Source organism: Ranitomeya variabilis, chromosome 2 (assembly GCF_051348905.1).
Source record: "Ranitomeya variabilis isolate aRanVar5 chromosome 2, aRanVar5.hap1, whole genome shotgun sequence".
Taxonomy (NCBI): Eukaryota; Metazoa; Chordata; class Amphibia; order Anura; family Dendrobatidae; genus Ranitomeya; species Ranitomeya variabilis.
The window spans coordinates 1,003,353,892-1,003,365,927 of record NC_135233.1 but is presented as its reverse complement, the minus strand read 5'-3'; the positions used below and the strand labels follow the sequence as shown (position 1 = coordinate 1,003,365,927).

The 12,036-nt window shown below is 42.2% G+C and overlaps 1 protein-coding gene across 1 annotated transcript in view; it reads right to left on the bottom strand.

The window, feature by feature from the left end:
• Positions 1 to 7,672: 7,672 nt before the first annotated feature.
• Positions 7,673 to 12,036, bottom strand: part of UBXN7 (UBX domain protein 7) — a 47,866-nt gene continuing 43,502 nt past the window's right edge. Inside the window, exons 9-11 of the mRNA XM_077291219.1 lie at positions 11,396 to 11,825; positions 10,687 to 10,766; positions 7,673 to 9,198 (exon numbers count right to left, since the gene is read on the bottom strand). Coding sequence (XP_077147334.1) covers positions 9,037 to 9,198; positions 10,687 to 10,766; positions 11,396 to 11,825 — 672 coding nt within the window. The 3' untranslated portion in view covers positions 7,673 to 9,036. The remainder of the gene's footprint in view (positions 9,199 to 10,686; positions 10,767 to 11,395; positions 11,826 to 12,036) is intronic.

Here is a 12,036-nt window from a genome sequence, read left to right as displayed (position 1 = left end):
ATACGTAGGGTGAAAACAACATTTTAGTGGTAAAAATGTAATTATTCTTTCTTCACTGCCAAATGGTATAAAATTGTGAGGCACATGTATTGTCAATATGATCACTGCTCCTCTAGATGAATTCATTGGGGAGTGTAGTTTGTAAAAATGAGGTCAATTATGAGGGTTTCTGCTATTCTGGCACCTTGGGGGCTCTACCAATGTGACATGGCACCCTCAAACCATTCCAGAAAAATCTTAACACCAATCTGGTGCTTCTTCCCTTCTGAGCTTTGCACTGTGCCTCAAAAGTAGTTTTCGACCATATATGGTGTATCGGGGTACTCGGGAGAAATTGCACAACAAATGTTAGGGTCCATTGTTTCATGCTATCCTTGTGATAATTAAAAAAAATGGCACTAGAAACATTTTTCCACAATTGTTTTTCACAGATCAACATTATAAAGTTTTGAGAAGCGCCTGTGGGTTTATGGTGCTTACCACATGTCTACAGAATTTCCTTGAGGGGTTTAGTGTAAAAAAAAAATAGTATCACTTATGGAGGGTTTGCACTTTATAGGCACATCAGGGGCTCTCCAAACATGACATGGCATCCGCTAATTAATCTAGCAAATTTTCAGTTCAAAAAGTCAAATGGCACTCCTTCCCTACCAAGCCCTGCCGTGCGTCCAACCAGTTGTTTTCCTCCATATATTTCATATCAGTGTACTCAGTAGAAATTGCACAACAAATTGTACAGTGCAGTTTCTCCTGATACCCTTGTGAAAATACAAAATTTGTGGCTAAAAGAATATGTTGTGGGAAAAATGTGTTTTTTGTTTTTATCGCTCTACGTTATAAACTTCTGTGAAGTAGCTGTGGCTCGAGATGCTCACCACACATCTAGATACATTCCTTGAGGGGTCTAGTTTCCAAAATGGGGTCAGTTGTGGGCATTTTTTCACTATTTAGGCATACCAGGGGCACTCCAAATGCGACAGGGTTTTAGAAAATAATTCCAGCAAGATGAAGATTCAAATAGAAAATGGTTTGCTCAAATAAAGGACTTTGGTTTGTTTTTGTTTTTTTGTTTAACTTAAACTTACGGGGTTTAATAGAGTATCTTATAGACACCTCTCCATTAGGCTTTCACACTTCCGTCTTGAGACGGCCATCATAATACATCGGCGTGACGTATCAACGGACGTTGTAAAAAGATTGGCAAACGGATGTAACGCATACAGTAAACTGATGGATCCGTCGAATTCGGTAGTACCTGAATTTTAATGCATAAAATTCATTCGAGAGAGAGATATTTGTGTTTTTTCCCGGACTAGAAAATCCTTCCAGGAATGCTCAGAATGAAAAAATGGGATACATCGCTGGATTCCTGTTTTTTTTGGTCAGTGACGGATCCTGCGTCCATAGGCTTCCATTATAGCCAACGACGGACAGCGCAGGACCCGTCGCTGAACAATTTTCCAACGTGCAAAAAAATTTGCAGGATCCTGTTTTTTCAAAAATTGACGGATTTCGATGGGAGGAAAAAGACGTAAGTGTGAAAGAGGCCTTACTATCCGCTATCTCTCTTCTCAACCCTCTTCAATCTGGCTTCCGCTCTTTACACTCTACTGAAACTGCCCTCACTAAAGTCTCCAATGACCTACTAACAGCTAAATCTAATGGGCACTACTCCATGCTAATTCTCTTGGATCTCTCTGCAGCATTCGATACTGTGGATCATCAGCTCCTCCTCACTATGCTCCGCTCCATCGGCCTCAAGGACACCGTTCTCTCCTTGTTCTCCTCCTCTCTGATCGATCCTTCACTGTATGTTTTGCTGGTTCCTCCTCCTCTCACCTTCCCCTTACTGTTGAGGTTCCTCAAGGATCAGTCCTAGGTAGTGTTGAGCGATACCGTCCGATACTTGAAAGTATCGGTATCGGAAAGTATCGGCCGATACCGGCAAAGTATCGGATCTAATCCGATACCGATACCAATACAAGTCAATGGGACTCAAGTATCGGACGGTATTCCTGATGGTTCCCAGGGTCTGAAGGAGAGGAAACTCTCCTTCAGGCCCTGGGATCCATATTAATGTGTAAAATTAAGAATTAAAATAAAAAATATTGCTATACTCACCTCTCCGACGCAGCCTGGACCCCACCGAGGGAACCGGCAGCGTTCTTTGCTTAAAATGCGCGCTTTTACTTCCTTCCGTGACGTCACGGCTTGTGATTGGTCGCGTGCCGCCCATGTGGCCGCGACGCGACCAATCACAGCAAGCCGTGACGTAATTTTCAGGTCCTCAATGCCTAATTCTAGGCATTCAGGAATTTAAAATTACGTTCCGGCTTGTGATTGGTCGCGTCGCGGTCACATGGGCGACGCGACCAATCACAAGCCGTGACGTCACGGGAGGCAGGAGACGCGCGCATTTTTAAAATTACGTCACGGCTTGTGATTGGTTGCGTGCCGCCCATGTGACCGCGACGCGACCAATCACAGCAAGCCGTGACGTAATTTCAGGTCCTCAATGCAGAAATAGGCATCAGGACCTGAAATTACGTCACGGCTTGCTGTGATTGGTCGCGTCGCGGTCACATGGGCGGCACGCAACCAATCACAAGCCGTGACGTAATTTTAAAAATGCGCGAATCTCCTGCCTCCCGTGACGTCACGGCTTGTGATTGGTCGCGTCGCCCATGTGACCGCGACGCGACCAATCACAAGCCGGAACGTAATTTTAAATTCCTGAATGCCTAGAATTAGGCATTGAGGACCTGAAAATTACATCACGGCTTGCTGTGATTGGTCGCGTCGCGGCCACATGGGCGGCACGCGACCAATCACAAGCCGTGACGTCACGGAAGGAAGTAAAAGCGCGCATTTTAAGCAAAGAACGCTGCCGGTTCCCTCGGTGAGGTCCAGGCTGCGTCGGAGAGGTGAGTATAGCAATATTTTTTATTTTAATTCTTAATTTTACACATTAATGTTGTTTCGATACCGATACCCGATACCACAAAAGTATCGGATCTCGGTATCGGAATTCCGATACCCGCAAGTATCGGCCGATACCCGATACTTGCGGTATCGGAATGCTCAACACTAGTCCTAGGCCCCCTCCTCTTCTCTTTGTATACTGCCCCTAATGGACAAACAATCAGTAGATTTGGTTTCCAGTACCATCTCTATGCTGAGGACACCCAATTATACACCTCTTCTCCGGTTATCACGCCCTTTTTAGAAAACACCAGTGATTGTCTTACCGCTGTCTCTAACATCATGTCCTCCCTCTATCTGAAACTGAACATGTCAAAAACTGAACTCCTCGTGTTCTCTCCCTCTACTAACCTACCTTTGCCTGACATTGCCATCTCCGTGTGCGGTTCCACCATTACTCCAAAGCATCATGCCCGCTGCCTTGGGGTCATCCTTGATTCCGAGCTTTCATTCACCCCCCACATCCGATCACTGGCTCGCTCTTCTTATCTGCATCTCAGAAACATTTCTAGAATTCGCCCTTTTCTTACTTTCGACTCTGCAAAAACTCTTACTGTCTCACTTATTCATTCTCATCTGGACTATTGTAACTCTCTACTAATCGGCCTCCCTCTTACCAAACTCTCCCCGCTCCAATCTGTCCTGAATGCTGCTGCCAGGATCATATTCCTCACTAACCGTTACACCGATGCCTCTACCTTGTGCCAGTCATTACACTGGCTACCCATCCACTCCAGAATCCAGTACAAAACTACTACCCTCATCCACAAAGCACTCCATGGCTCAGCACCACCCTACATCTCCTCTCTGGTCTCAGTCTACCACCCTACCCGTGCCCTCCGCTCCGCTAATGACCTCAGGTTAGCATACTCAAGAATCAGAACCTCCCACTCCCGTCTCCAAGACTTTACACGTGCTGCACCGATTCTTTGGAATGCACTACCTAGGTTAATACGATTAATCCCCAAAGCTTAAAGCGTGCCCTAAAAACTCATTTGTTCAGACTGGCATACCGCCTCAATGCATTACCCTAACAATCCCTGTGTGGCCTTATTAAAAAAAAAAAAAAAAAAAACATAATCAGGTTCCTCGCATCATGTTCTCATACACTTTATGCAGTTAATAGCCCTCTGTGTCTGTACTGCTACATACTTAAGGCAGTTAACTGGTTCATGCAGCTTTACATGAACACCCGAGCCTTACACTATGGCTGGTCCAAATAACTAAAGCAATTGTTACCATCCACCTCTCGTGTCTCCCCTTTTCCTCATAGTTTGTAAGCTTGCGAGCAGGGCCCTCATTCCTACTGGTATCTGTTTTGAACTGTGATTTCTTTTATGCTGTAATGTCTATTGTCTGTACAAGTCCCCTCTATAAGTTGTAAAGCGCTGCGGAATATGTTGGCGCTATATAAATAAAATTATTATTATTTTATTATTTACTAACCTCTGGGCTTGATGTCAGCAGACAAAACAGCTGGCAACCCCCTAAACCATTACCCCACTTGCCAAAGCACCAGGGCAAGTGGGAAGAGCCAAGGCTAAGCACCAGAATTTGTGCATCTAATGAACGCGCTATTTCTGGGGAGGCTGAGGGCTGATATTATTTGTCTGGGAGGGGGCCAATATCCACAGACCCATCCCAGCTTATTAATATCAGCACGCAGCTGTCTGCTTAGCCTTGGAGGTTATTAAAAATAGGGGTGGGACAACATTTTTTTTTTGTGTGTGTGGGGGGGGGGGGGGTCCCCCTTGTTAATAAACAGTAAGACAGTTGTGAGCAGATATTAATAGCCTGGAAAGCTCCATGTTTATTACTCTCTACAAACAGGTGTAGGTGGGAAAATTTGTAAAATCGGCAGTGTATGGAATACTGGAATACTCATTTTCCCCACTCGAAGATTAGTAAACTAGCTTGAAATGACCGAGGATTACTGTATGGAAAAGCTGATGTTAAAAACGCACTACATATGGATGCTAGGTGAGAAGAAAAAAAAACAAAAACACACGACACCAACTCTTCTGCCCGAGAATCTCAGCTACTTTATATAACCAGATGTGAGCGTACACTAACCCTAACAATTCAGACCCAAAAAGATTGAAAACTGGCAAGCTATCATCCCATGTAAACAGCAGACCACCCAGTAGTGATCTGGAAATATTCAGCCACAATGATACAAAATTGTTTTTATTTGTAAATGAAAACAAAAATTACCAAATTTATATATTTTAACTGACAAAGGGGTAATTACAAGATTCTTTTTTATTCATCACAGTATTTTAACACTGATGAAAATAATGGTGTCACTTGTATGAGAACAGAAAATGCCTGGAAATGACCGATCTGTATTTCTGACTAAAATTAAAAATGATAAATTTGCAAACACGTGTATGATGGATGAATGATGGAGCATTCTTATAAGATATCTAAACAGCGCAAATCAAAATATGCACTGACAGAAGCGTGGAATCCGTGGTTATACAAGACTTCTGGCATGAAGCAGACTCACTCTCCAGAGCTGAAATCTCTCATCCTGTCTATCAGTCATTATGTGACTTAAACAAAAAGAGCAAGAAAGCGGGGGAAGTATTGACTTTCAGGATCTAAAATAATTTAGTTATGTAGTCATACTGCAAATCTGATCAACATCTTACATCTAGATCTGCAGAAAATAGCAGATGTGCTGCTGCGCCTGAAAATAGAGTTGCAGAAATGCCATTCACATGCATGGGCTGCTGTCCCCTTCACTGTCATAGATAGCACCACTCTTACCCATAGACCAGGTCTTATATCATCCGCACTTAAGTGAATGCAGCTATGATAATACCACAAAGGCCGCTGACATGAGGAAACGCATTGTCTGGAAACATTTGCACCCATAAATCCTTGCACACTGGCAGATAAAAAGGCTTCCAAGTGCCCATAATCCACTAAATGAACTGAAACCAACGGCAAGAATGGCCTAATAAATGACTAGTTGCGCAAAAGGCGAGTACACATCATTGATCAGCCATTGTCCGCTGCCCTAGTTGTGTAGAAACCAAGGTTAGATCATTTCTTAGAGACAAACTAGTCACTTATACACTGGATCTCTGAAGGAATAACAATGAATTAGCAATAGTGATGAGCGAGTATACTCGTTGCTTGGGTTTCCCCGAGCACTCTCGGGTGGTCTCCGAGTACTTGTAAGTGCTCGGAGATTTAGTTTTTGTTGACGCAGCTGAATGATTTACGGCTTCTAGACAGCTTAAATACATATGGGGATTCCCTAGCAACCATGTACTCAGGCTGGCTAGCAGCCGTAAATCATGCAGCTGAGTCAACAAAAACTAAATCTCCGAGCACTCACAAATACTCGGAGACCACCCGAGCATGCTCGGGAAAACCCGGCAACGAGTATACTCGCTCATCACTAATTAGCAACAGTGGATTCCTAGTACAGGACATACAAATGTAAATCTCTGTAATATCCAAGAGAGACCAGAAGCGCTCAGCAAAAGCTCTGGAGAAAACACAATTTATTAGGAGAGATCTTTAAATGTGGCCTTAAAGCGGAGTGCCAGTTAACAAGGTTTTCTGTGTGTCGCCATGTGGTACTGCCACATACCTCCAAGTGAGAACAGAACTGTAAATTGGCACTCAATGGCGCATGTCTTTTTTTTTTTCTATCTGTACTGAAACAGAAAAAGAAAACCCTTAATGGGGCCATGTCATCCCACAAAACTATGGGATTGTGAACCGAGCTGCCTGAGCTTTATATTACTCCTCTGGAATCAGTCACGATATTGGTTATAGATAGTGATGAGTGAATATACTCGTTGCTCGGGTTTTCCCAAGCACGCTCGGGTGGTCTCCGAGTATTTGTTAGTGTTCGAAGATTAAGTTTAAATAGCCGCAGCTGAATGATTTACAGCTATCAGCCAGCTTGATTACATGTGGGGATTCCCTACCTGGTTAGGCAACCCCCACATGTATTCAGGCTGGCTAGTAGCTGTAAATCATTCAGCTGGGGCGATGAAACAAATACTCGGAGATCACCCGAGTATACTCGCTCATCACTAGTTATAGAGCGTGTTATGTGGCCTTGAATGAAGATTACAATTAGGCCAATTTTAGAAAAGCATAAACCGCCAAATTACAGGCTCGACCATAAGACCAATAACTTAAAACCAACATCTTTATAGGGCTCTGTGAGGCCGTCACAGTTCTTAAGACCCACCTTCGAGCTGGTAAAGGTAGGGAGCCAACTTTAAGAAATGTGAATAGGAAGGCGTTTTTAATCCAGTCCAGACATTGACAGTTCAGCGACAGGTAATCAGCTTTATATAAAACCACATTGCCAAATGTTATAGACATACTGAAGTAAATTAATTTCAATAAAATAGGTTTTTATGAGTACATCCCACTAGGTTACATTGCACAGCAAAGAAAAAAGGATAAGGAATGTCTCATTTCAAGTGTGATGACTATATAGTGACTTTAGGGATGCGTAGAGTTATGCAACTTCAGTAGGGGGTGTATAATAAAAACATGGCTGCCTCCCTCCAGGCTTTATCACTGCCATTTAAAAGTAATCTGTCAAGAAGTTTTTGCTCCTTCATTTGAGAGCAGCTTGATATATGGGCAGAGACCCCGATTCCAGGGATATGTAACTTGGTTTACTGGGTGCAGCAGTTGTGATACAAATCAGTTGTTTGTTTTTTTTAGATTTAACAGAGCTCAAAAAGCTGCCCCAATCCACACCACAGATTTCTGAATATATTGTATAGTGACAGTAAACTGCTAATCAGTGCTGGGAGCGGAGCAGGACCAGGGCTCAAATGAGCAGCAGTTGATAATCTCCTACTGATAAAATATTCATTGTCTTGAAACAACAGCACACAGCCTAATAAGTGACACATCACTGCAATCCGTGTTTCGGCCCCTGCCTCATGCTGCCCTCAGACTACTTAGTACAAACTGCTGACAGATTCCTTTAAGCTTTTCTTTGTCCATTTGGTTGTGTCTGGTATTGCAGCTCTGCCACATTCGACTAAGTCCTCAAAAGCAATGCAAAGTCTGATTGCACCAAACTAATTCAGCTTTATTCTGATGCAAAAACTGAGTCCCTTTCAATTTAATGCGAGACTTGAACAGTTTATCTAATTTGTAAGGTACGAACTCTCTCAATACAGATACCGTTTTACAATGGAGTGCGCGAGAAGTTAATGCATGTCCCTGTAAAGATGTAGCCTAATGGTAGCACAGTTTATTTTATTTTGGTTTTCATTTGTTTTTTTAACCATAAAGTTTTCATTTTTTCCAATAATGTCAGATTACAGATATTTTACTGTATAAATGTATTTTCTATCATTGTCAACACCCAAAGTGTTTTAAAATAAAAATAGGCAAGGTGTAAATATTTTACATAAAAACACCCATTTTCTCCTGCCACCATCAGCCAAGAAAACAAGGGGCATGGGTGGGACAGGTAGTGCAATCTGAGGCTGCCTCCAGTATTACTGGCATGTGATAGCGCTCAGAGACAAATGGACAATCCAATATTGGTCAGTTTGAGAATCCACATATCAAAACCCGGTCTTCTATGAAACATAACATGCTCTGATTTTGCTGCAAAGCAAAAAGAGGAAAAAAATATAAGATGCAATAAATAAGAGTCACTGATGAAATTAACATGAAGTTCCAAATGAACTTAGCAAATATGCAACATTAAAGTAAAAAAAAAAAAAAAAAAAAAAAAAATACAAAATTGGCTGAGACTTTCCAAAAAGAAAAAAAAATAGTTGGGAGCTGCTGACATCAGACGAGGCAGATTATTCCAGTACAGCTGAAGAAAGACAGTTCGTGAAATGCAGGAACTGCTTGTATGGTTCCTTCATAACCATAGAACAGGAGGCCTCTCCAAACCATAGCACGTCACTGATATTTGTCATTCCCAAAAGTATGTAATAAGGATGAGACAAGACTAAATGGCAGAAAAAAAAAAAGTCTTATGAGGAGTGACAAAGTAAAAGATGGTGAACAGGGAGGAAGGAAACATTTATATGAAGTTGGTCAATTTCTTTCTTGCACAAACACAGTCTCTTGAGGACACAAGCCGGCATCTTGTAATGTGATATCATAGTCCAAGTGTGATAACTTCCGTCGTGGAAAGTTTGTTAGGAGCTCAAACCTCTCATTTGGATATCCTCTCTGCTGTACATGCTTAACCAGAGCCTGTGAGACAAGATGGGAGAGAAGCGCAAGTGAAAAGACACGAAGGATAACCAAAACATCCGTCTATGCAACCTAAATAGTCACATCCCGAAGAGGTACAGACCGAACCAAGGTAATAAAAAAAAAAAATACACCTCCTGAGATAGTGAACAAATGAAACGTGCGTTGGGGCGGCGGGGGAACTATTACAATACCTTGTCCTATTATGTAAGTTTAATCTTTATTTAATTTTATGGTATATGCACGTTAATAAGCAGCATGTTATACTAAAAGCACTTTGTCTTGTACTTGCAGTGCAGTCCAAACAGGACATAACAGGTTTCTAATCAGGGTAAAATAAGCAGTATAGTCTCCTGCAACTAAAACTTGGTATTGCAGCTTCAGATATTACTATTGTATACTTTATTGGTTTCTTTTATAAAATATTTACTAAATAAAGATTAGAATTAATATTACATCGTACACATACTCTTTTGTCATTTATGTGTTTTTAAATGTCAAGTCCTAGAGTTATGTACGTGAATTTGCATATTTGGGTGGTTATTGTTGTTTGCCTCAACATTTTATTCAGTCAGGTTAGCCACAGAAACAACCAGGTTTATAGGATCCCTGTGAAGTTTGGGTCCAATTTTATCAAAAGCAAAATAATAACTTCAAAAAATAAATAAACAATATTGAATGACTTGCTGTGAACATCTGCATATAATATCATTATACGTGAGCTTGTGATCTCCAAACGAGGCACCATTAGACATTACGAGAACTCCATCCATGGGCTCTACACCTGGTGATTTTGCATAGCCCGGCAGGTATCAGTGGACATGACCTCCAGTGGCATAGTATAGGCAGGTAACACTCGGGGGAAGACAAGAATTTTGCACCCATGGAACGTTGGCACTCCTCGAGTGCCTTCCACCAGTCTAATAATGAATCCCTTTTCTCTCAAGCACAGGGATTGTACTTTGAGAAAAGTACTGCTATAAGTACAGTTTGCCCTTGGTTATTTTCTACCTTTTGTTGAATGATGACATAGAATAAAAAAAAAAAAAAAAGTTCTACGTTGCTACATTGCTGTATGTCCTAGCTTGGTCTGAAGTGAGCAGATAGACAGAGCTTTGGGAAAGCGCAGTGTAGCCTTTACATAGGCAGCGACAGGTAAAGCAGTCGAGTTTTTTTTTTTTTTTTTTATAAGCTGCAGCGCTCCCCAAAGGTAGTGATTGATGACAAAACTAATTTAATGATACTAAGAGATTAGTGATTGTGGTCACTGCTTATGCCAAGCACAGCAGTTGATGACACGCTTATCTTGACTGCCGAGATCAGTATAAGAAGTGCAGCACCGACCGATATGTCAAAACAGCGCCTAAATGCTGCAGTAGGTGCATGGTGTAAAATTTGGCACCCCCAAAGTATTTGAAACCCAGGGCAACTGCCTGCGCCCAAAGCAGCAACTGGTTCCATCACCAGCCTTGCTCATATCATACATACCATCAATTTGGCCTTTTCTGGTAGTGAGATCTGTTCCCTTTTACCATCTGGGTATCGCAGCATGAGTTTCGCTTTGGGACCTGGAAGATTAAAAAAACAAAAAAAAAACAAAAACAAACAGGAAATAAATGACCAGATGAAATTTTAGAGAGCAATAATTAGTAATCAGCTCTCTATAATCCATTACTGGACAGAGGCAGCCTCATCTGTGTATGAGTATGGATAATAAGTCCATGTTGGGCAATGTTACCCTTGTGTATCTGGGATCTACACCATTATGCCTGCTCACAATCAGTGTAAAGCTCTTGGTGAACATCACCCATATATTATGATGGTATAAAAAAAAAAATCCCAAAACGATAATTGTACATGGAGCAGAATGTGTTTTTTGCCTCACACTTGAGGCCACATACTGGTGGATGCTAAAGGGACAGGAATCTGTCTGAACCATGTAGGCTATGGACATGTCTGACATGCACAGGGCCACAATCATATATGTTGAAGCACATTGTCTGCCAGCGACATATTTCCATTTTAACAAAATTTTACGGGGAGTGCGAGGCAGAGGGGAGCCCGAGGCAGAGGGGAGCGCGAGGCAGAGGGGAGCGCGAGGCAGAGGGAAACTGCGATGGAATTCAATTAATCACGCAGTGTTACCCATGGAAACTAGAAATGTCTGAAGGCATGCATAATATGGTGCAGTACAAACCGTTACTTGTATCCGGACAGTCTTCAGAAGATTCATCGTTCCCAAAATTGTCTTTTACATCTTGAGATTCTGTGGGAGGATTTTCAGGCAGTAAGCGGTGGTTCGAAGAATCGTCTTCTCCTATAACTGGCTCTAGTGGACATAAGTCATCTTTCCTGTGATTGATGGTTTTAGTTGTGGCCTTCCTAGATTTACTGCTGGATGTCCCCTGTTCTGGCAGTGACTCGGGCAGCCGCTTCTCCTTCTCATCCTCATGATCTGATCCACAGACTGAGATGAACTCTTCGCTGCCAGAATACAGCTCCGTGTCCGACTCCTCCTCATAGCGACCGGCTTGTTTACTGGCTGAAGAGTCAAAATGGGTTTCTTGCAGGGAGGCACGTATTGCCGCTTCTAACTGACTGTCCTCACTTGCATCGATGAGGCTCTCCTGGAGGACAGTAAGACCACTAATGCAAATTAGAAGAGTGCGATTAAAGAAACAAGGCCCATAGTACTCCAATACAATATACATAGAAGGTGTCAAAGACTTCAGCGTTTTAGAAATAAAAAACCCATCTAATTGTAGTCTAGCCTCTTGTCAATCATCGACTGTGCAATACGTATCTATACAAAAATGTGTAGCATGACTATTCGCTGTG